This window comes from Salvelinus sp. IW2-2015, linkage group LG33 (assembly GCF_002910315.2).
Source record: "Salvelinus sp. IW2-2015 linkage group LG33, ASM291031v2, whole genome shotgun sequence".
NCBI classification, from domain to species: Eukaryota; Metazoa; Chordata; class Actinopteri; order Salmoniformes; family Salmonidae; genus Salvelinus; species Salvelinus sp. IW2-2015.
This window is the reverse complement of record NC_036872.1, coordinates 8282010-8308499: the sequence shown is the minus strand read 5'-3', so window position 1 is coordinate 8308499 and position 26490 is coordinate 8282010. Positions and strand designations below refer to the sequence as shown.

General features: G+C 42.2%; 2 protein-coding genes across 2 annotated transcripts in view; one reads left to right on the top strand and one right to left on the bottom strand.

The window, feature by feature from the left end:
• The window catches only part of LOC111958123 (COP9 signalosome complex subunit 7b), a 158699-nt gene that overhangs the window by 30803 nt on the left and 101406 nt on the right, over positions 1-26490 (top strand). The window lies entirely within an intron of this gene.
• On the bottom strand, positions 1520-26386 carry LOC111957628 (mevalonate kinase-like). Its single transcript, XM_023978506.2, is given in 11 exon segments — positions 1520-2585; positions 7466-7531; positions 7534-7606; positions 7824-7943; positions 9267-9357; positions 9801-9846; positions 10198-10301; positions 10824-10979; positions 11805-11952; positions 12355-12502; positions 26011-26386. Coding segments are annotated over 11 exon segments (1182 nt in total). The 5' UTR covers positions 26089-26386; the 3' UTR covers positions 1520-2433.

Below are 26490 nucleotides of genomic sequence, written 5' to 3'. Positions count from 1 at the left end.
ATGCAGCTCAGTTCAGGACAACTATATTTGCTGTGTCTGGGTAGTGTAATAAATCATCCACAGCATAATTATTAACTTGACCATGCTTGAAGTGATATTCAATGTCTGATTTGTTATTGTTACCCATCTACCAATCACTGCCCTTCTTTATGAGGCTCCCTGGTCTTTGTAGTTGAATCTGGACTTAACATTCTATTCTTGACTGGAGGGACCATGTAACTTTGTGATTTGTTAAGTCAAATTTGACCCCTGAACTAATTTATGCTTGCCCAAACGAAAGGGGTCAATACTTATGTAACGACTATATTTTAGTTGTTTTGTTTTCATTCATTTGTAGATTTTTTTTGGATATTAGACTATTTTCTGTAGAACAATGACAATTTTTTTGTTTATATCCATTTCAATCCCAGCATATCATGGTTCATATACACTCAGTGGCCAGTTTATTAGGTACACCCATTTAGTACCAGGTAGGACACCACTTTGCCTCCAGAAAAGCCAGAATTCTTTGGGGCATGGAAACGTTGCTCAACCGCCACCAGCCTGTACCGTTGACACCAGTCAGGATGGGACCCATGGACTTATGCTGCTTAAGCCAAATCCTGACTCTACCAATCAGCATTACGCAACAGGAAACAGGTTTCATCGAACCAGGCAGTGTTGGTGATCGCGTGCCCACTAGAGCCTTTTCTTCTTGTTTTTAGCTGATATGAGTGGAACCCGGTGTGGTCGTCTGCTGCAATAGCCCATCCGTGACAAGGACCGACGTGTTGTGCGTTCCGAGATGCCGTTCTGCACACTGTTGTGCTGCGTCATTATTTGCTTGTTTGTGGCCCACCTGTTAGCTTGCACAATTCTTGCCATTCTCCTTCGACCTCTCATCAACAAGCTGTTTTCGCCCACAGGACTGCCACTGACTGGATGTTTTTTGTTTGTCACATCATTCTCGGTAAACCCTAGACACTGTCGTGCATGAAAAGCCCAGGAGGCCGGCCATTTCTTAGATACTGGAACTGGTGCGACTGGCACCGATTATCATACCATGCTCAGAGTCGCTTAGGTCACTCATTTTTCCCATTCTAACATTCAATCGAACAGTAACTGAATGTCTCGATGCCTGTCTGCCTACTTTATATAGCAAGCCACGGCCACACGTGACTCACTGTCTGTAGGAGCGAACCATTTTCGTGAACCGAGTGGAGTACCTAATAAACTGGCCACTGAGTGTATGTTACAACCGTGAACACCAATGTGAAAGGCGGAGGCAGAGAGGTGGCCTACCTACCAATAGTTATTTTTAAAGGCCTTGCAATTCTTGGTCTGTGGCGTGATGTGTCAGACATATTTGATGACCAAAGAAATCAGAGAAATGCTGTCATTTTCAAGTTCATACTCATCTCTTGGAAAGAAGAGCTTGAGGGGCTGTCTTCAAAAGATGGTCTCTTGCCACCAAAAATATGGAGGAATTACATTTTTGCTTTGGACCTTGAGAAAACAATTACCCTTATGTGACACAGAAAATGATGCACATTTTATTTTCAGTTTTAAAAGGTTTGTATACCTAGGAATGCATCTGCTTTTGCATTGTATTAACACCTGAAGCAAAAACTGAACGACAATCTCTTCGCTATGATTTGCTCATGTCAGTTATGAGAGGTTAGTTAATTCTTACATTTTGCTGCCATCTATATGACAAATGGCTCACCGCACCCTCATTTAAAACGAAGAACAAGTCAACCAAGGTATTGATATTCAAAAACAAGCGTAAACTGCAAACTTAATTAAAAAAAATAATAATCAGGTGACCAACTTTTTAGTTTGATGCAATGCTAATATTAAAAAGAAAAACAAATATACACTGGAGTCAAGGTTGTCTTTTTTCAATACATTTTTGACTCGTTTTTAAATACTAGCTGTTCCTGCCAAAACCAGCACCTAGACACACTGCTATGCACTGGGTTAATCTTGCTTTTTTGCAGCATCTTCTTTTGAAGTGTCATGGTAAGCTCATGCTAAACCTAAAACAGTTTAAATCCACATTAGTAAACAATCATTTCAAGCCAGGGGATAGGGAGGGCTACAGTGCATACCAAATACTGAAAACCAGAACACCACTTGTTTCAAAGGGAGGTGTGATCACCTGCCTAGTGCCCCTACAATCTTAGTTCCATGACCTCATGAAATGGCAGAAAAATATACGATGAGTGGGTGATTAGCAATTGTCCTCCCCTGAAACAAAGATTCTGTCTTGACGGTTGGTCGTTAGAGAAGCGCTATTAGCATTTATGCATGTCCCATGCTGTATTGTGCTGTAGCCAACTCTTCTGTTGGTAGTTGTCAGGCCTTAACAATAGAAGACTTGGTAGGCCAAATGAATGGAGCAAAGCGTCACCTGTTCACCCATAGGAAGGGCAGACCCATGGCCAGTGGGTCTCAGTAGCGTGCTAAAACCTCCAGGGCCTCCTCTTTGACGGCGAGGGGAGAGTGCTGCTGCACGCCTGCTGCACCTATACTGGTCTCCCAGCAGTCATAGCCACAGTCTCTCAAGTCCTGGATCGTGTTCTGGACCACCGAGCACTCCGTTTCTACCAGAGGAAATCACAAAGAAAAACACAATCACATACAGTGAGCTACATTCAAAACACACAACTCGACAGTGTTTGCCCCTCCGTTCGTGCCTACTGTGCAAGAGGATTAGTTTACATCTGCGTAGGTTTTAACCTAATTCGTCTCTGAGAATGACTTTGGCTGCTACACAATTGGCACCCTATGCCCTGGATGCACCCTAGAGCTCTGTGCTGGGAGTCTGATGGCCGCTGTGAGAGCTGCTCACAAATCCCTCTCCAGCAAACAGCAGAAGGGCGCACACCAGCGGTGCCAAATAAATGGGACAAAACAAATAACTGGATTAAAAAGATGTGTAAAACAGGCTAGGGGTAAAAAAAAAAAACACTTAGGGTGTGAATGTGTCAAATAAGGGAGCTATTCCCGAAAGGAAAGTGCGGAGAGCCTCTCGTCATGCAGCAAAGGAAATGTTTGCATGACCAGGGCTTTGAGAAACTGACCTTGAGGGAATTTAACCTGAACGCCTCAGGATATCTGCGGTCATGTGTGTCTAATGCTGGTCATACGCTACATGACTTGTAAAATCTTCACTACTTGGACGTGCTCACATTTCCCGATTCCCTTGTCCCAAATCTTTCATTCCGTCCATCCTCAATCCCAGAACGTAGGTGCTCACATTACACAATGATCCCCTGGTTGATCCTGCCCTGCGTTTTTCAGTTGTCATAGGAAAAAAACGCAAACAGCGATCTGCTTTATAAGTTATTATGTGCTGTAACATCAAAAACAGACATGTAGAATATAGACCTGCAAATGGTTCGGCAGACGTGGACAATATTACCTATATTTTACAGAGGGAATTGGAGGTGAAAAAGTTTAATGTTGAAAAGACAGCCGCATTTTATCCACAGCTCCACCAATCTATCATAATTCTGGCTAACCCCCTTCTAGTTCAAAAATGGATCTTCTTAAAATATGATTTTAAACCTAACCGCTCTGCTAACATTATGCCTAACCTTAACCCTCAGTCTAGAGTCTAAATCCTGTCTAAGCCAGGGGAGCATAAATTAACATGTGGAGTTGTTTACAGATGGTCATACCAAGGATCCTTAAGGTATCAAAAAAGCATAGAAAAAAATGATTGGATGAAACATTGAATTTGGCCTTACTGCTATTAGCCCATACAAACGCATTGAATAACAGATTCACTACACGGAACAATAGATAGTCCCCATAAAAAAAATCTAAAGGAATTTTGTTCTGAAGTGTCTGTCCTATATCTGAGACATATAAGAAAGATCAGGAAACTATTATATATATATATTTTTTTTTACATGTATTTAGCCCTTTATTTTAGGCACTAAACTATCTCCATATATACTTCCATATTTTTTTTAAAACTGGCACCAGGGACCTTCAGATGAGTCTTGTGGGCATCCTAGGGAGATCACCATGTTCGTGAGAGTCTCAGCTTTCCACAGAGGGGTCATAATAGTGTGTAGCCCAAATCGTTCGGACGCTACAGACGCTTTCGTGAGAAGACCACTGATCTAACAAACACCCCTCTAGCTCTGCTACCTTTCACCTCAGATGCAGAAGGCGATATCGGCGGATGTGGTGGATTGAGATGGAGCCCATGAACATATCTCTTGCTTAAACTGGGTTAAATGAAGACCAAAAAACAAAATGTTTGTTTACATAACGTCTATATACGATATAGCCAATTTTGACTTTGTGGCTGTAGTAACTAGTGACAACCTGCGTGTTGTTGCTTTCCTCTTACAGGCTGACTACACCGCTCGCGTCGCGTGCACGAGTGTTGCAAAATACATTCCGAAATCTATATTATTCAATTATTGTGCCAACGAGTGTCTGCGTTGCCAAGGGCTAAAATAGAAGTCAGTTCTATTTCTGACGCAGATCGCGCTGCAAGTCCTGCCTCTCCCTTCTCCCCATTGGTTTATAGAAGTAGGTACCCACGTGCCATCTCCTCATTGGTTATACCCACGTGGGTGACTGAAAGACGAAATAGGTCGGTGGCGGTAATGCACCTAATTTATGAAAGTTGCCAATCGCAATATAAAGTCAAGAGAAGAAAAAGCCTGGAAGGATCAGAGATGACTAGGGTCAGTTTGTTATATATGGAGTACTTCTCCTGTCTTATCCGGTGTCCTGTGTGAATTTAAGTATGCTCTCTCTAATTCTCTATTTCTTTCTCTCTCTCAGAGGACCTGAGCCCTAGGACCATGCCTCAGGAATACCTGGCATGATGACTCCTTGCTGTCCCAGTCCACCTGGCCGTGCTGCTGCTCCAGTTTCAACTGTTCTGCCTGCGGCTATGGAACCCTGACCTGTTCACCGGACGTGCTACCTGTCCCAGACCTGCTGTTTTCAACTCTCTAGAGACCGCAGGAGCGGTAGAGATACTCTTAATGATCGGCTATGAAAAGCCAACTGACATTTACTCCTGAGGTGCTGACTTGCTGCACCCTCGACAACTACTTGATTATTATTATTTGACCATGCTGGTCATTTATGAACATTTGAACATCTTGCCATGTTCTGTTATAATCTCCACCCGGCACAGCCAGAAGAGGACTGGCCACCCCTCATAGCCTGGTTCCTCTCTAGGTTTCTTCCTAGGTTTCGGCCTTTCTAGGGAGTTTTTCCTAGCCACCGTGCTTCTACACCTGCATTGCTTGCTGTTTGGGGTTTTAGGCTGGGTTTCTGTACAGCACTTTGAGATATCAGCTGATGTACGAAGGGCTATATAAATAAATTTGATTTGACTAGAAACAATTCGGTTGACCGTTTTATGTGTGGATTAATTGGTGGAGTAGAGAACCTTGTGCATTTCAGGTAAAATAACAACTCAATGTTTATATCAGGGACTGCCAGCAGCATACCACCCTGCATACCACTGCTGGCTTGCTTCTGAAGCTAAGCAGGGTTGGTCCTGGTCAGTCCCTGGATGGGAGACCAGGTGCTGCTGGAAGTGGTGTTGGAGGGCCAGTAGGAGGCACTCTTTCCTCTGGTCTAAACAAAGATCCCAATGCCCCAGGGCAGTGATTGGGGACACTGCTCTGTGTAGGGTGCCGTCTTTCGGATGGGACGTTAAACGGGTGTCCTGACTCTCTGAGGTCATTAAAGATCCCATGGCACTTATCGTAAGAGTAGGGGTGTTAACCCCGGTGTCCTGGCTAAATTCCCAATCTGGCCCTCAACCATCACGGTCACCTAATAATCCCCAGTTTACAATTGGTTCATTCATCCCCCTCCTCTCCCCTGTAACTATTCCCCAGGTCGTTGCTGCAAATGAGAACGTGTTCTCAGTCAACTTACCTGGTAAAATAACGGTAAAATAAAATAAATAAATAAAAAAATATCCCAGGACAAATTAGCTAGCAACAGCAAGCTAGCTAAATAGGACAAATTGCCATAAATGTTTAATGCTTTTCGAACATGTCCCCAAATTAATGTAATTGGTTCAGAGTTTGTTTTCATATTTTAACCTGTGTGTCGTGGTCGCGTTTGGTGTGGGGGGACAAAATACATTTATGCACGATGGCACACGCACGCAGCCGGTTTGGGTTCCGTGTTAACCATCATTGTTTTGGTCTCACATGCTCAGTGCTCATTGGCTATTAGAAGTAGTCCTTGTCTAATTGCGTCGTAGCAATGCTCATACTACAAGATGCACAACCAACAGGAGTCTGGTGAATGGAACAGCCATCATTGTTGAGTCCTTGATCCGCTCAAACTACACAAGTCCTGACGTACAGATACTAGCCCAAGTTCATAGGATTTCACCCCGATCATGAAAATTAGCCTGGGACAGCAAAAACGTGGCGAAACCGTGTAGTGTATGACCGCCATAAGTTGGAAATTGAGTGGCACTAGCAACGCCAGGGTTGTGGGTTCAATTCCCGTTAGGGGTCAAATATACAAAATAAATTATGCTCTCACTTGTCGATTTGGATGAAAAGCATATACCGTATTATTAGTAATAGTAGTATTTACTTAGCTGAAGAGCCAACCGTAAGCTAAAGTACATCTATGTGGAGGAAAAAACATTACAATGCTCATCAGCAAAGAAATTATACATATTTAGCACGTCACCAGACAATGGTGGATTTGAACAAGGCAGGAGGATAGCAGGTTACTTTACTGCATGCTCTTCCCTGCTCTACCTCAAATCAAAGCCTTTAAGCCCAAAGCTGATCTGAGAGCACTGGGAGGGAAAACAGACACTTAAGTAAACTTTTTGGAAAATAGCTTCAAACCACAAAAATTTGCAACACTTGCTTGCTAGTACAACAAAGCAAATCGACATCAGTTGGGGATATATTTAGGAGATATTTAGCTGATTTAAAATTCAACGTGTTACAGGCTGCAGGCATAAACAAAGAAGGCAGTGGATTCAGACAGGTTCTCTGCCTGTTTTGTTTTTGTGGAAGATAGGATCCTGTTTGTCACTCTCTTGGTGTACTGACATATCCCTACTTCTCTACGCCGTCGGTTTGAGACTACAGAGCTTTTCCCTCAAACGAGGAAGAAGATAAGGATGACTAAGGTAGAGATTTCCAGGACATACAATAATTCCAGCAGGAAAGAACCCCCCCACCCTCACATCTTTTGGCTCTCCGTCCAATCAATACAATGGAGCCAAATCTACTGAAGTAACGCCATACAATACGCATACAGACGTCATTTCACAGATCTCTCACTTTTAAAAGGATTCATTACAAATAGCAAATGGTAACTCTCTAACCCAAAATGAAGGTGAGGACCAAAGATGATGGCGATGCAGTGTAAGAACAAATAGGGACAGACACCCCCCCCCCCACACTTGATTACTGTAAGCCAGATAGGGAGGTAAGTAGATAGCGAGCTACAGTACCTGGTCTAAGCAGGGTGATACCACAGCCACCTCCGCCGGCACCAGTCAGCTTGCTGTGTAGCCCTCAGGGCACAGGGTGTCTAGGGCCGGGTGTCCTACACCCATCACGTTCAGGTGGTGCTGGTTGATGTCAATGAGTTCCTATGGTAGACATAATAGCAGCTGTCATTTTTAATTCAGCTTTTTTGTTGTGGTTGTTGTTGCATGAAAATACTATTTTGTCTTTTCATGCAGCTGTAGTCTTTACCGTGTGTAAGAGGAAGGGAATCATTCCTACGCTGTGTCACACTGGTAGTGTGTCTGCAGCACCAGAACACACTGTCCATAGGCAACGTGTGCATGCATTTCCATACAGTACCTCCAGGATATTGTAGTGCTCTGGTGTGGGGGTGTCGTTGGTCATCTCTGATAAGGTCTGCTCGCAGGTGCAGGAGACTGCATTCACAGATTCCAGTACAGGGTTTATAATAGAGGGAAACTGGGGGAGAACAGCAAATAAACATAGAATTAATACTTTTTACAAATAATTGGGAATTGAATGTAAAGGAATTGAACAACACTAAATATACTAAAGGAAGTCAACAGTGCAGACTAAAGCAGCAAATACCCATATCTCATCTAGTGGTCATAATCATTTAAACAGTCAGATACTGTACAGCAGCAGCACAAAAAGCCAGTCACTCAGTGCTGATTGAAAAACATTGCTCTTTCCCCCCCAATCATAACACTGCCAGTAACACCACCTATGTCGATCTAACAGAACAGAAGTGCTCACCCCTGTGGGTGTCGTCAAGGCAACGCCACACAGGGGTGCTAGCTGAGTGCTTCATCTCCATGTTTTATGAACTGGCCATTCCATATGAATTCAATCCCTTTCTGACTGCACCCCCTTAAATTTCAACAAAACCTTCCAAACATGTTTGCCCATGTTAGAAGTGGTCAGAAAGTGACTTTTTGACTGCCACAACATTCAGGAGATTGAGCTTACAAAAAGGGTTGTCAAATAATTTTTGAATTTCTAGATACTTGTTTAAAATTTAAAATGTATGTGTGTTGTCATAAATTGAGACACGGCATTATCTTGAATACAGGGGGGGGGGGGTCATTGCAGTAATAGAAACAGAATTCATAGAACGGGATGTATTTCCATTTCAATTACTAACAGAAAGATGGACGCCATCTTTCCAACCATTTTGAAAGTAGAAATGTAAATTGTATTGAATTTTTTTGTTCATTAATCAGCCAAAACATGACACACACCCTGTATTCAAGAGCATGCTGTCTCAACCAATGGTGGGCACAACACAAACACATTTGATTATGTACAATTGTGTCTAAGCTACAACAGATACTGTATGAACATAAAAAAATAAAAAATAACATTTAGATAATTAATTTTAAAAAGTACTAAAAATACTTTTGACAACCCTGTTTGTAAGCGTTCAGATTATATCAAACTCAAACATTTATCTTTTTCAGTGATGAAGACATGGTAGGGTGGTTTACGCAAAATGGGTCAAGTTTGAGCACCTCTATCTCCTGAATGTTTTGGCATTCAGGTCCAAAATGTCACTTTCTGACCACTTCTACCACGGACAAACATGTACATGTATGGAAGGTTTTGTTGAAATCTAAAAGTTGTGCAGTCAGAAAGTGATGGAAATGACACGGAATGACCCAAAGGCACTCAATGCCATGCCCCAGAGTGCCTTTCCCATACAAATGAAAGCACGGGCGATTACACTAATTACAGGTCTGGGGAGGTGAACACAGGGGAGACGAGATGGCAGCCATTTAGTACCTTGTTCATTTTGTCCTTCACTCCAGCAACAAGTACCTTGGTGCTGCGAGGGACCTTGGTGTTTGTGAGTAGGATCCTTAACATCGGGACCCTGCAAATGGGAAAATAAAAAAGGCAGGTTAGCAATATAATACCATATGATCCACCTGTATTTGTCCAGGTGTTGCTACTGTTATGGTTTCCCTCATACGAGTGGCAACAGTAGAGTCCACAGAGGGAGCATCGCCTATCTTTTCCATTGATCACTTTTGTGACAGCATGGGCTACGCCGTCTTCATTCTAAAGTAGTCAATTTCAACTTCACTTGGGGGATTTAAATTCCACCTGCCGTGCTGGAATGTTCGCTCAAGTGTATAATTCATTGGCTGATCCACCTCCCACTGACCTGGATGACATTCTGGGATCCCTTCCCAACCCAGTAGACTACTTTAAAATGATGTCTGCTATCACAGTCTGTAAATCTGTCAATGTAAATTAGGCCCAGCGAGCATATTCATGGAAAGGTGATTTGTTAAGCAAAACACTGTTCAGTACCTGCTTAAGGGTGTTATTTTCCCAGAATGGTATCTCAATATGCCACCTAAGAGTCAAAACAAAGTGAAAGAAATGGGCATCGGATGAAACTAAAGAACACAATGGAGCATACATTTTCTGACCGCAACACACAAAGGAATAGTGCAGCTCATTTCCTCTCCGTTTACTGTAACATCCGCATAAATAACATCTGCCTTCTCACAGAGATCCTACAACAAGATAAAACCCTACAATACTGTGAGTTGTGCAGACGACAAATGTTGCCAGATTGTATCATATCATTCCGTTGTACTGTCCACATACACAGTTCATGGTATCATACATCACAATACAAAGCTGTGTGGTGTAATGGTGTCTGTGGTGTTGCGTGCACAAGGCAGAGGGATCCGGGTCTTACCCCATGTCCCCACGGCGTTGTCCACCCCTGACGGGTTCCCATGGATGATCCTCTCCCCCTGAAACGCCCACCTGTTGATCAGCTCCATCTCCACCTCACCCCACCTATTGAAACATGATGAAATATAGTAGAGATGATTACAATGAAAATGTACACTGGGCATTCAAGCCCAATCAGCATTGCCCTGCTGTTCCTCACTCTGTGCTTGTGGTGAGCCCTACCCATACAAATGAATTACAAATGCTGGAGAAACTGCGGCCAAACGGAAGTAAATCATTCACATTGTGGGCAGATGTATATATTAGGACATACGTTTTCATAACCCTAAAACTACAAATGAATTACAAATGCTGGAGAAACTGCGGCCAAACGGAAGTAAATCATTCACATTGTGGGCAGGTATATATATTAGGACGTACGTAAGTTACGGTGAGAGACCCGTGCATTGTCTGACTGTGCATTGTCTGACTGTGCATTGTCTGACTGTGCTAGTGGTGCAAGTACTCTACATAAAACTACAGTACATGCAGACTAAGACAAATATGGCTTACATTGTTCCAGTAAACAACAATTTAAATATTGCAATGTTATTAGATCTAGTAGACAATTTGTTGTGCGGTCATTACCTGGCTGTGCTTTCCTGGTCACTCAGTGGAGAAGGGATGGTCCCACTGGCAGAGAGCAGAGCTGCAGCCAGGCACACAGAGTAGGCAGCACTTGACCCCAGACCCGCTCCAGTTGGCAACTCTGACCACACAGACACAGTCAGGCTGGGTAACTCCCTGAGATGGAGCAAGAACCATGAACCAAATTCTCATTCTCAGCTTAGATGTGCTTATATCTAGGAATAGGACAATAGTATGATTTATTAAGACTAGGCTAGGTGGAAAAGTATATAATTATATATAAGTATATAAAAGTATATAATATATAATTTGGGTGAAAAAAATACAATAAATAAACACTTTCCATGAAATCACTTTAAAACGGGGCTATTGTTTGTACCTACTACTGTTTGTAAGAGGCTTTTGGGCACCCATCTCACACAAAAACTTCACACTTAGCAACAGCTCATACAGCAAAAATATCCAGAAAGCACACTTCCTGTGATCTTAATCCAACCGGCCAAAGGACCGAGGCACAGCAGTACTTTTCATTGGGAATGACTAGTGTGGTGTGCATATGTGCATGGGTGTGAGCTGAGTAGACTTGCTCCGCTGTCAATGTCCATGACAGTCAGACTCCTTTTGGGCAGACAGGAAACGCGGGTGCTCTAAACTAATTGTGGAGCTCTTCTCCCCAGGGACAAACACATCCAGACTTGTTAAGGCTGCAGCGGGGGCCCAGTGCCAGCCTATAATTAGTGGCTGTCCGTCCTGTCAGAGCCCGTCCACTCCTCTCTCAAACACGCTAGCCTAGCGCCGCCCGCGTCAGCCCCGATTAGGCCTACTCTAAAGAGTAGCTCCCAGCTGCCTAAGTCTTCCTCACTAGCATGGGGTCTGTATTGTTCATTAGGGCATTAGAGGTTTCGTTCTTGGGTGTCAAGATTAGAATTACCCTATGTTAACACTCCTATATAAATTAGCTCTATCAATTTCAATTCTTACCCTGACCCAGCAAAGACAGAGAGGTAGATGTAGAGGAAGGCTAAGATGGCCATGCTGCGAGTATCCAAAGTTCCATTTGATACACCAACCAAGTCTCGCAGCCTCCTGACAAGCTCTGCATCAAGCGCATTCACATTCCCCAGCTCGGCTGTAAGCAGAATTACAAAAATAGACAACATTACCATAGAAGAATAAAACAAAGAAAACCAACAAATATATTTTGAGCTGTTGTGTTACAGCTTTGCCAATAGTTTTGGGGTTCAAGTCCAGTTCAGGCTCTCTCCCAAATTCGCTGCATTGGTGTCAGAAGTGGAATGGAGCTGCTGGGAGGCCATTATGTCCCATAGCACAGACACAAGGATATGACTTTCCAAGGGGATAGTGTAGCAAACTTAGTACAACACCTACCTTGTCAGGAGGTTTAAGCCTCTTGGTGTAATGGCTAAGGTGTTGGACTGAGTCACAGGGACCAGGGTTCCAATCCCACTCGGGCTACCCTTCAAATTCACTACAGTACATTTCAATCCTCCAGACAGAAAGCATCTCTCACCTCCAGAGTCAGGAAGCAGCCGCTTCAACTCGGTCACATCCCAGCTGAGGAAAGTGTTGATGTTGGGGAGATTGATGCAGACTTTACTGGTGGATGTGGCTTGCAACCGTAGGTATGTGCGCAGGTTCAAACTCACAGCCAGAGCCACCTAGCAGGGGTTGGAGAAAAACAGACCTCTGAATTGTTGTTGTGGTTATAGTCAAATCAATTTCATTTCAACAACCAATCTTCTTTCAGTGCAAACACAGAATAGACTGTGTCTGTACTGGGGGTCATATGATGAACAACTCTCATGAATACATGAGTGTATAAAGATGTTGTATTAGCCTGGGGGCAATTCCATGGTAAAGGAGTTGCACTGAGACTCAAGTTGTTCACTTAAAATGTTACCTATGCCAAAAAACAACAACATTGTTTTCAAAGTTGAACAAACCATACAACTCTACGCACAATGGATACTTTCAACAATTTACACAGAAAATGTTTCAAAAGCACATGTACTATTAAAACTGGAGATCTGACACCGTCTTTTGTGACCATTTTACAAAAACTCTTAAATATCTGCTCTGAATTAAGATTCAAATATGTCTGCAGAAAATAATGAGGTGTCAGCTATGACGACACCTTGACTTAGAACAAAAACTATTTTGGTTATTGAACTACAGCAAGTGAACTGGATTTACACCCGGGAACAGAATTGCAGTTAAGAATTTCATCATGGGTTTCTGATCTATACTGCACAGAAATGCATAATTATGGTTATGAATGTCATTCTCTTCATGGTGACTATCCTAAACAGGTAGACAAAGGCAGAAATACACAATATCCTTATTTTGCATATTATCCTACACACTGGCTATTATTTTAAATGAGCTCTGCCACCAAACACCAAATTTGTTTGGTCCAGACCAAATCTGAACCAATCATAGACGTCTGTCTATATGTTCCACACGTTTGGAGAGCACAGAAGAGCTCAGTAGAGTATAGTACAGTATAGTGTAGTGTACTCAACTCTAGTGGGCTCTACTGTGTACTAGGGGTGTGACGTTTAAATTCAATTGGGATCGTTCACTTTTAGAAAAGATCCCTAACCTAGTTTTTTCATAAAATTAAAATCACAGTGCATACCACTAACAGGTCCCGATCACCATCATAAAGGGGGGAAAAACGAATCAAACAAATACCCAATGCAACAATGCTATAACGTTAGGAGGAAATACGTATTTTTCAAATTATTTGCCACGGAAATAAAGCGCTCCGCTCGTCATTAACAGTTGGAGAAATGTCCGGATGAGACAGTGAAGCGACAGCAGCAAAATCCTGTATGGGAATATTTTGAGGAATTAAATGAGAAGGTGGTGAAATCTGCTAACTTTGCGAGGTGAAACTGAGCTACAGTGGCAGTACAGGTGCAACGCTGAAAGGGAGGGAACATGAGACCCAACCCGTTGCTGGCAGCAGTGCATTAAGGGACGTAGTGAGAAAAATCACAGCACTGATTACAGAAAGTATTGCAATTTATATGCAGACATTGTCAATGGTAGAGGATGACGGCTTCAATGTCCGAATGGCATATCTATAACCAGACGGAAGATGCCGAAAAAAACGTGACAGCCCAGATGGAGAAATTGTATGATTGCTCTGCAGGTAAAAAGCGCGAGCTCTCAAAACACCATACGTGGCGTCAACAGATTGTTGGACATCTATTAACAAGCTGCCATGCATCACTGAAACGAGCCATCACACAGCCCATCACAGCCCATGTACTGACAACTGAGAACATGGGGGAGAGGCGCACAGCAGGAAACCTAAAACGGCATTAACTACCATTGTTGCGGAGTGTGTGGGGGACAGCAGTAAGAGTGCAGTCTGGTAGGTATCCACGACTTCAGTAGTTTAAACTGCATTGCCAACTAGCGGTCAAACGCAGGATCATATCTGAATCACGTCATTTTAGGATTTTTCTTATGGTTTAAACTTGAACAAAATGGCTGTTTAAACGTTCAGAAAAATGGTACCTGTCACATCCCTACCACAGATTGAACAACGAGACAGATATTTCACTGGATGTACACTACCTCAAAAGTTTTAGAACACCTAGTCATTCAAGTTTTTCAATATTTTACTATTTTCTACATTGTAGAATAATAGTGCAGACAACACTATGAAATAACACGTCTTAAATTAATGATGAACTGTCGTTTCTCTTTGCTTATTTGAGCTGTTCTTGCCATAATATGGACTTGGTCTTTTACCAAATAGGGCTTCTTCTGTATATCTTCTGTATACCACCCCTACCGTGTCACAACACAAAAAAATGTGTTGAAATTCCACACATTAACTAAAGGCACACCTGTTAATTGAGATGCATTCCATTTGACTACCCCATGAAGCTGGTTGAGAGAATGCCAAGTGTGAGCAAAGCTGTCATCAAGGCAAAGGGTTGCTATTTGAATAATCGCAAATATAAAATATTTTAATTTGTATAACACTTTTTGGTTACTACATGATTCCATGTGTTATTTCATAGTTTTGACATCTATTATTGTACAATGTAGAAAATAGTAAAATAAAGAAAAACCCTTGAATGACTAGGTGTTCTAAAACTTTTGACTGGTAGTGTATAAATGTGAAGCATCAGCTTGGCATTTCCACTCACTACCAAATATGCATATTTAGGGTAAAGTGACTTGCTGTATCATAATCAGTCACATTGACCCCAAAACACATGGAGTTTAATACAGTGCCGGAAAGAGGAGAATGTTAGCTTCCCTATGAGACCAACATGATCTCTCTACTCCAAATATCAAGCGAGTTACGTGCCATTCACAGGAGGTAGGTGGCACCTTCATTTGGGAGGATGGGCTCGAGGTAATGGCTGGAGCGGAATCATATCAAACACATGGTTTCTGTGCGTTTAAGGCCATTCCATTCACTCTGTTCTATCCATTATTATGATCCATCCTCCCCATGCAGCCTCCATTAGTGCTATTACATGCGGAATATCACCAAACCATGAAATCCATTGACATGACGTGCCCGTGTTCTTCTTCTTACACACACAAAATTACATCTTGCTCTAATTAGACAGACATAGTGTCTGTCTGCATCGTTGTTGTGCACAAATATGCATACACGATCACATGTATATATACACACGTTTGTACACATACAAGCAAGATATATATTGTCTACATTCACTTATTTTCACACACATACACGCACATACAGTATGTATGACAGAGAAACTCATACTGCACATGTTCACAACATATGTGTGAGGACTACAAGAGGTGTGCACGCGTTCGTGGTGCATGTGCACATGCATATGCAGACAAATGCGTGCACATCCCCATCTAGTCCTCGCACATATCACGGTTGTGACCCTTACTTTTTCCATGTCAGATTACATTCGGGGAGAAGGCTTGGTAGGATAAATAATTAGCGCGTTAAATAACATCTCTTTAAAAAATACATGGCGCAGAATGTGTATAGGCTGTACTCAAACAAATTGTTTCAGTCTGACATGTCCCCGGGCACAGAGTAAACTACATCTGAAAAGAGCTAAAACAGAGAAGAGGATAGAGGGGATGAGAGCTAAAAGGGTCAGAGTAAGCTCTGGTCTCTCTAAGCAGCAACTAAAATGAGAAATGTTAAAGAAAATATGTCCACACACATCCCCAGAGAGTAAGGACTGATAGTCTTTTTGGATCCAATTTGTGTAGGAGTCTTTGCCGCTGGTCCACTGGCTTGAGCTGACGAACGTTTGATACAATTCTAAGTATCAAGATTCAGGAAAACACCAAGTTCATGTATCAATATTTTGTACTTGTGCCACACAGAGGACTTGGTCTGAAATTGTCGGTAGCACCCGGATGTCTGCCCTTTTAAATCCAGGGATCCATCCTGGCAGCGGCATCGCATGGACATTGGCGAAGTTGTTGACATAGTGGACGATTCGCTGAATGTCCTCGAAGTGCAGCACCTGTTTGCTGGCGAGACGACCACCACACTACTTCTTCCTCGGAACCACACCATGTTCCTTGCTTTATCACTGCTGTCAGCTTATTTGTAGAAATTCTGAAACCAGAAAATATATGATTTAAAACATGCCTTTAATATGTGCTGAAAGGAACCATGTATTCTGAGCTCTTATTTCTATTCATGATACAGCCTACTACTCATTCTTCCTTAAGTACCTCATTAACACTGTTGCAGCTCCAATAATAACAGAAAACATCAAGTTGTATTACTCTAAAGAAAACTTAAGTTTAGGAACTTGAATGTTTCTCTTCAGATTTGCTTGCCATCAAGGAAATATGATGTCCTCTGATGTTTCCTTTCTGTTTGTTTGCTCCTTTTAGAGCTGAACATTTTCTTGCAGAGGTTCTTGGAAAAAGCTACTTGTTTTTCCTCTGGAAAAGTAAGATAACAATATAATTCTTTAACATTCAGTCATCGCCATCTATTCTAGCCAATACATTTTCAAATATCAATAATTACACAACCTGCACTCATTCAAATGCATACGTGAACACACACAAACAGTACACAGTTTTACTAGTATTGATATGAAGGTATTTGATCATGTTATTGATGGCCATTTCATGCATTTATGTAACCTGTCTTTAGGACAAATATAAGCACCCACCACACACACAGGTCGAATAAGTTACTGCAAATATTTGAAGGTCTCTCTCTCGGCTTTAATATGCTAGCTAGCTAGTCAGTCTATTTGTCTCATCACACACACAGTACAAATTACTCACTCACAGCAAACTAAACTTGACTAATAGTTGAATGTCAAGCACTTACCATTGGTGAGCTCATTAAAACTGGTCACGTCTCGACCATCTCCTCGGGGGTAAAAAGCAAATAGCAGGGCATCCCTTCATTGGACTTGCAAGTGCACCTGAACTCACGAACCTTTTCAATTTCTTGTCCAGAATCACTGACATATTACCCCTCGACCGACTGAAGCACCGTAATTGAAAGATCCAACATTAACGGGTGGTCTTCCTCGGTTGCCTCCTCAAGGGGCTTGGCCTCAACGTCGGTGAGCTCGTCTGATTCGGTGTCTGTGCTGTCTGGAGTTGCTGATGGACACACTCTCTGGCTCAGGTGTCAAAATGTAGTCAGCAATAAGTTGACAGCCCTGATCGTCTGAAACAGCTCCCAGCACAACATTACTATTTCTTGCGAATCCGTTGATGCAGTAGAAATCTAAGCTCGCTAGCTAAGGTGTAGGCAGTAGTAACAGTGTGACTATGCATGATGTTTTTTTGACAGATCTTAATGAAACAGTGTAGCCTGAGGTAAAGTTTTTGTTTTACTGTGGATAATACACTACTGTAAGAAAATAATACAATTGAATAGCCTATTGCAGCTTCATTCAAAATATATAGTGTTTTTCAATGCGGTATAATTTTTGTTGGTACCCTTCCCCAGATCTGTGCCTCGACACAATCCTGTCTCGGAGCTCTACAGAGAATTCCTTCAACCTCATGGCTTGGTTTTTGCTTTGACATGCACTGTCAACTGTGGGACCTTATATAGACAGGTGTGTGCCTTTCCAAATCATGTCCAATCAATTGAAATTACCACAGGTGGACTCCAATCAAGTTGTAGAAACATCTCAGGGATGATCAATGGGAACAGGATGCACCGGAACTCAATTTCGAGTCTCATAGCAAAGGGTCTGAATACTTATGTAAATAAGGTATTTCATTTAATTTTTTTTACTTGCAAAAATGTCTAAACCTGTTTTCGCTTTGTCATTATGGGGTATTATGTGTAAAAAATTAAAATAATCATACATTTTAGAATAACATAACAAAAATGGAGTCAATACTTTCCAAATGCACTGTATGAAGGGCCTACATGTATCAACTGTCACAGTGAATGCTTTTGCTTATACGTTTTGTACGAATTAATTGAACATGCCAAATGCATCATAAAAAAAAAGGGCCTATTTAATGCAACCCTTGCTGTTAATAGATTGCAAAGCAGCATAAAACTGAGCTAAACAATTGGAAATGACAAGTTCACTTTCTCATTCATAGCCTAACAATGCATATCAAGTGCAAGTGCGCTGTTTAGCTCACATCTGAAGGCTGGGGGGAATTTAGGACGTCTTTTAATGCGGAACGCCAAAATATCCTAATGATTATGATCACACTTCCTCAATTCAAATATTTTCGCGACACTTTCATCATCTGTCAATTTATAGAAAAATATATATAATTACAGGGGGCAGTTTGGAAAAAAACGAATCCCGCCAGAATTGTACTTTGGAATAACTCTTGGCATTCTCTCAACCAGCTTCACCTGGAATGCTTTAAAACAGTCTTGAAGAAGTTGCCACATATGCTGAGAACTTATTGGCTACGTTTCCTTCACTCTGCAGTCTGACTCATCCCAAACCATCTCCATTAGGTTGAGGTCGGGGGATTGAGGAGGCCAGGGCATCTAATGCAGCACTCGATCACTCTCCTTGGTCAAATAGCCCTTACACAGCCTGGAGGTGTGTTGGGTCATTGTCCTGTTGAAAAACAAATGATAGTCCCACTAAGCGCAAACCAGATGGGATGGCGTATCGCAGCAGAATGCTGTGGTAGCCATGCTGGTTAAGTGTGCCTTGAATTCTAAATAAATCACTGACAGTGTCACCAGCAAAGCACCCCCACACCACCTCCTCCATGCTTCACGGTGGGAAATACACATGCGGAGTAGAGGTCGACCGATTAATCGGAATTGCCGATTAATCGGGGCCGATTTCAAGTTTTCGTAACAATCGGAAATCGGTATTTTTGGGCGGCGATTTGCCGATTTTTTAAAAATGTTATAAATTTTTTTAAATATTTTTTTTACACCTTTATTTAATCTTTATTTAACTAGGCAAGTCAGTTAAGAACACATTCTTATTTTCAATGACGGCCTAGGAAAAACGAGGCAGAACGACAGCTCAGGGGATCCAATCTTGCATTGATTACATTGCACTCCACGAGGAGCCTGCCTGTTAGCGAATGCAGTAAGCTAAGGTAAGTTGCTAGCTAGCATTAAACTTATCTTATAAAAAAACAATCAATCAATGACTGTCATTGCTCCAATGTGTGCTTAACCATAAACATCAATGCCTTTCTTAAAATCAATACACAAGTATATATTTTTAAACCTGCATATTTAGCTAAAACAAATCCAGGTTAGCAGGAAATATTAACCAGGTGAAATTGTGTCATTTCTCTTGCGTTCATTGCACGCAGAGTCAGGGTATATGCAACAGTTTGGGCTGCCTGGCTCTTTGCGAACTAATTTGCCAGAACTTTACGTAATTATGACAACATTGAAGGTTGTGCAATGTAACAGGAATATTTAGACTCATGGATGCCACTCGCTAGATAAAATACGGAACGGAATAAACATTTTGTTTTCGAGGTGATAGTTTCCGGATTAGTCAAAGGTATATGGTTTAGAGAGAAATAGTCGACGCGTTATAATTCCTATAATAACTTGCGGCTGAATTTGAAAGGGGTTCCTTCGTTATTTTACCGTTCATGTCTTCCATAGAGAATGTCTTGATCTACTTCAAATAAGGTGTGTGTTTCGTGCAGGCTTAAACTGCCTCGACGTTTTGATACCCGTGTCAATCTCACTAGGATAAGGTAACGTTTGTCAACATATTTTCATAAATCCACTCTACAATTTTTTTTATCTTCGCATATATTTAGCCAATATTGATCAGAGTTACCTTGTCCTATGGATATCTACACAGTTATAAAATTGGCACGGTGATGTAAGCCTACACGAAACACAGACCTTATTTTAAGTGAATCTAAAAATATCCTATGGAATAAAGGAAGGAACCACTTTTCAGATTTTGCTAGGTGTCATGGGAATTATGACTTGCACTTTGGTTGTAAATTCTTACCATGCCCATTATTAAAATAGGATTTCCTGCATATAGAAATTAAAGTTTTTGTTTTCAACATTCATCACAGGTAACTTAAACTCTATTTTTATTCAAACAGTTGAGAGTATTTGTCTCCTAAGCAGACTCTTCAGTATCATTGTCACTTCAGAGCTGTGTGCGTGTGTGTATTTATGTATTATATTAAGTTAAAATAAGTGTTCATTGTTCATTCAGTATTGTTGCAATTGTCATTATTACAAAAATGTGTGTGTATTTAAAAAACGTTTTTTTTATTTTTTTTTATAAATCGGCCGATTAATCGGTATCGGCTTTTTTTGTCCTCCAATAACCGGTATCGGCATTGAAAAATCATCGGTCGACCTCTAATGCGGAGATCATCCGTTCACCTACTCTGCATCTCACAAAGACACAGCGGTTGAAAACGTCAAATTTCCACCAGTCTGATGATGTCCATTGCTCGTGTTTCTTGGCCAAAGCAAGTCTCTTCTTCATATTGGTGTCCTTTAGTAGTGGTTTCTTTGCAGCAATTAAACCATGAAGGCCTGATTCACACAGTCTCCTCTGAACAGTTGATGTGCTTGTTACTTGAATTCTGTGAAGCATTTATTTGGACTGCAATCTGGCATACAGTTAACTCTAATGAATTTATCCTCTGCAGCAGAGGTAACTCTGGGTCTTCCTTTCCTGTGGCGGTCCTCATGAGAGCCAGTTTCATCATAGCGCTTGATGGTTTTTGCGAATGCACTTGAAGAAACTGTCAAAGTTGTTGACATTTTCCAGATTAAGACATGAAAGTCAGTCAAAGTAATGATGGACTGTCATTTCTCTGCTTATTTGAGCTGTTCTTGACATAATATGGACTTAGCCCTATTTGGTAAAAGACTATCTTCTGTATACCACCCCCAACCTAACACAACTGATTGGAATTTCTTAATGCGTTTGAGACAATGAACTTAACAAGGCATACCTGTTAATTGAAATGCATTCCAGGTGACTACCTCATGAAGCTGGTTTAGAGAATGCCAAGAGTGTGTAAAGTTGTCATCAAGGCAAAGGGTGGCTACTTTGAAAAATCTCCTAAAATATATTTAACACTATTGGTTACTATATAATTCCATGTGTTATTTCATAGTTTGTCTACACTAATATTCTACAATGTAGAAAATAGTAAAAATACATTTAAACCCTGGAATGAGTAGGTTTGTCCTAAATTTTGACTAGTACTGTACATATCCAAACCAGAAGCCATGGATTACAGGCATAATCTGCACCGAGCTAAAGGCTAGAGCGGCGGCTTTCAAGGAGCGGGACACTAGTCTGGACGCTTATAAGAAATCCCGCTATGCCCTCAGACGAACCATGAAACAGGCAAAGCGTCAATACAGGACTAAGATTGAATCATACTACACCGGCTCTGACGCTCGTCGGATGTAGCAGGGTTTACGGACTATGAAGGGAAACCCAGCCGCGAGCTGCCCAGTGATGCACACTTACCTTTTATGCTCGCTTAAAGGCAAGCAACGCTAAAGCACACGAGAGCACCAGCTGTTCCAGATGACTGTGTGATCACGCTCGCCGTAGCCGATGTGAGCAAGACCTTTAAACATGTCAACATTCACAAGGCCGTGGGGCCAGACGGATTACCAGGGCGTGTACTCAGTGCATGCGCGGACCAACTGGCAAGTGTCTTCACTGACTTTTTCAATCTCTCCCTGACCGAGTCTAATAACTACATGTTGCAAGCAGACCACCATAGTCCCTGTGCCAAATAATGCGAAGGTAACCTGCCTAAATGACTTCCGCCCCGTAGCACTGGGCTGGTCATGGCTCACATCAACACCATCATCCCGGAAACCTTAGACCCACTCCAATTCCCAACAGATCCACAGATGACGCAATCTCAATCGCACTCAACACTGACCTTTCCCACCTGGACAAAAGGAACACCTATGTGAGAATGCTGTTCATTGACTACAGCTCAGCGTTCAACACCATAGTGCCCACAAAGCTCCTCACTAAGCTAAGGACCCTGGGACTAAACACCTCCCTCTGCAACTGGATCCCGGACTTCCTGACGGGCCGCCCCCAGGTGTTAAGGGTAGGCAACAACACTTCTGCCACGCTGATCCTCAACACCGGGGCCCCTCAGGGGTGCATGCTTAGTCCCTCCTGTACTCCCTGTTCACCCACGACTTCAGGGCCAAACACGACTCCAACACCATCCTTAAGTTTGCTGATGACAACAGTGGTAGGCCCGATCACCGACAACGATGAGACAGCCTATAGGTAGGAGGTCAGAGGCCTGGCATTGTGGTGCCAGGACAACAACCTCTCCCTCAATGTGAACAAGACAAAGGAGCTGATCGTGGACTACAGGAAAAGGAGGGCCGAACAGGCCCCCATTAACATCGACAGGGCTGTAGTGGAGCGGGTTGAGAGTTTCAAGTTCCTTGGTGTCCACATCACCCTCAGGAGACTGAAAAGATTTGGCATGGGTCCCCAGATCCTCAAAAAGTTCTACAGCTGCAGTATCGAGCGCATCCTGACCGGTCGAGAGCATCCTGACCGGTTGCGTCACCACCTGTTATGGTAACTGCCATCCAGGACCAATATACTAGGCGGTGTCAGAAAAAAGTATCCTAAACTAAATATAAGTGTTGATATTAGTTTGACAGGGGTCTTCAACATTCTTATGTTTATGACTTTCTGGTAGATGTTTTCTAAGAATCCTTTTCCAACTGTTTGACAAGAATGCCTTAATATTTTATTTTTTTAAATAACTCTTAGCTTTTATTTGACACCCACTTTGACATGCTCCTAGAAACTTCACGTTGGTGCGCATCGGTCCTTTTACATAGAGCCCGACCAATATATAGGTTCATCAATATTATCGGCTGATATTGGCTTTTTAGCGCTATATCGGTATTGGCCGATAATTCCACCAATGACCGATATTCAATTAATAGGAAGAAAAGGCTGCACATCACGCGAAACTGCACATCACCACCTTCTATCTTTTGTGGCACCAATGTAAAGGTTTATGGCAGGTGAAACAGTGTTGCAGTAGTCTAGTGTGTGGTGCGGGAATAATGACAAGCGACCCTGGGGAGCTTTGCATTCACGTTGCCTTAAAGGGAACCGGACTAAGGAATTAAAGCAAACCGAACTCAGATGGTCTCCATTCGGTTCGCTTCGGGGGCTCTTTTGAGGGGTCTGAGTCCCTTTGGAGTGTTCACACTGCACAAAAATGTAAGCAAACAGCACTGAGTTCACAAAAACTGTCAAAGGGACCAAGTGTGAAAACACCCTTAGGCTCAAATTGTGTTTGTTGATTCTAACAAATAATTCTATTTCACTGGCTAGCTGAGGGTTTCTCAACTCCGCGATGTAGTTACAACACATCAATGGAGTTGAGTGGTAGACAAGTGTGTGGACTGTATCTCCGACTACGTCGAGTCGTTGTCAGTCGATACTTCTAAAAAATATTAATTCTACCTATATTTGTCCTCTGTAGCTTTGCGCCTTTGTTTGCTGAAATCTATATATTTTTTTATAAACCGTTAATCAAATACAACCACCGACTGTTTCCCCATATCAACTGACAGCGACTCGATGTAGTCGGAGGTACACTCCGCCCACAGTCGTTGCAACCCAACTGCAGCGAGATGTAGAGTAGAGCTCTTCACGAAGCCACCTGTATATGAATACCCGAGACCCGATCCTGGACCCGACCGGATCCGGATCCAGAATTCTAAATAATTTCACAGGTCTGGGTTGGATTTGATATGATCGTCACGGGTCTACGGTATGTGTAATTTTGACTGACTTGTCCGGCAGGATCTGAACGTGACTGCTGCAGTAGAGAGCAAGAGAGAAATGGTATAATTTATGCCGCTGCTCTTGCTTTTTACAAGATTGGAGCGTGTAGCTTGTTGTTGGCCAAGCCATGAGTCATCAAAGCGGCAATAGGCTATGGTCATAGAGCCTCGCTCCGTGTGTTGCAAGAGTTTGGAGATATCTAATCAATGGAAGATGGAATTAAATTGACGAAATTATAAGTTAAAGGAGAAGGATAAGCTACAATTACCAAGAGCCAACAGGAAGGCTGCTAGTTATTATTCTGAATGGAGTTATTTGTAACTCTAGGATTAGAAAGTGCATGCACTCCAGCCTCAGTTAGCCTACCTAGCTAACTTCTCACGGTTTGATCCAGTCAAGACAGATACTACGTAATCATACGGTGATAAATAATCTAGCTATGGCAGATATTAGCCTACTATAGCGCGAGTCGGCTTGGTTGGTTGCTGTCTCATCTCTCGCTTCCTCCTCCCAGTGTCACTCGCTCACAGTACGGCCCCTCCCTGCCTACTAGATCGGCACCTCTCTCTCTCCCTCAATCCTCTCCCTTTAATAAAAAATAAAACAATTCTGCTGCTTCCCTCACTCAAATCAGATCGGAACGGGTCTGGATCCGACAAGGTCTAGTTGTCTTCAGGTCCATTTCGGAACGGGTCCAACTTAGAATTGTGATGAGGCATATCTGGGGAAGGGTATACAACAATATCTAGAGTGTTCTGCATCATTGAGAAATTGAAAAAATGTCACTACCCAGACTCTGCCTAGAGCTAGCCATCCAACCAAACTGAACAACCTGGCAAAAAGGAGCTTGATCAGGGAGGTGACCAAGAACCCGACCACTCTGACAGAACTACAGAGTTCCTTGGCTGAGATGGGAGAACCTGATAGAAGGACAACAGTCTCTACAGCACTTCACCAATCTGGGCTTTATGGGAGAATGGCCAGATAGAAGTCACTCCTGAGAAAAAAAAGCATGACAGCACACCTAGAGTTTACATAAAGGCATGTGAAAGACAGGGCATAAGGTAAAAGATATATACAATATATATATATGTATATATATATTTCCATATATACAAATATGGAAAATATTTACACAAGAAGTAACCTAATGTCAAACTCTTCAGTAATTTAGTCTGATGAGACAAATTTAACTCTGACCTGAATGCAAAGCCCATCTAATACCCTCCCTACCGTGAAGCACGGTGGTGGCAGCATCATGCTATGGGGATGCTTTTCTTTGTTAGGGACTGGGATAGCGTACAATGTCTGGAGCCAAATACAGGCAAATGCTTGGTGAGAAACTGCTTCTGAGTGCAAACGACCTTAGACTGGGGCAAATATGTACATTCCAACAGGGCAATGTCCCCAAGCACACAGCCAAAGCAAGGCTGAAATGGCTTCAGAACAAGAATGTGTAAATCCTTGAGAGGCCCAGCCAAAGCCCAGACTTGAATCTCACTGAAAATATGTGGAAAGACTTGAAGATTGCTGTTTACCGCCACTCCCCATCTAACTTAAGAGGTTGAGAAAATGTGCAAGGAAGAATGGGAGAAAATCTCCATATCCAGATATGCAAAGCTTATACAGACATACTCAAGACGACTCAAAGCTGTAAAGGTGCTTCTACAAAGTATTAACTCAGGGGTGTGAATACTTATTTAAATGAGATCTCTATTTCGTTCAATACATTTGCTAAAATGTCTAAACATGTTTTCACTTTGTCGTTATGGAGTATTGTGTGTAGATGGGGGAGAAATTATTTTGAATACATTTTGAATTCAGGCTGTAACACAAAGTGTGGAATAAGGCAGGCGCTAGCTAGGTGGTCCACTGATTATACTGAACTCCAACGTTACTGTACTTACATTGCCATGCACGACAGCGTGTTCTCCGTGGAGGATAGCTTTCCCAGGTGCAGACATGATACATTCCTTGATTTGCATTCTGATAGCGGGCTACGTTTTGCTACAGCGCATTTGCTAAGTAAATTATTAGTTGTTAGCAAGGTAACTAGCTAGATAGCCTCCAGACAATTCGCCAAGAAAACGTTCTATAGCTATTATTAGTAATACCTCAACCACTCCGAATGATGAGGGGTCGTCTATACACAATCCCGATGTATTTTTTAAAATGGATAAAACGTCAGTATGAAGCTGTTGCCACTTAAATAGCTTCCTACCGGAATAATATAGGAAACATCATGCGACAGTGAACTGTCAACACAACGCACGCAGCCAACGGGCCATATCTCTGTTTCATGTCCAATCAGCGCTAGAGGTGAGATGTACAGATCTTTTGCTAGCCAATCAACATCCTACTCTCTCCCTCGTGCCATTGGTCGTGCG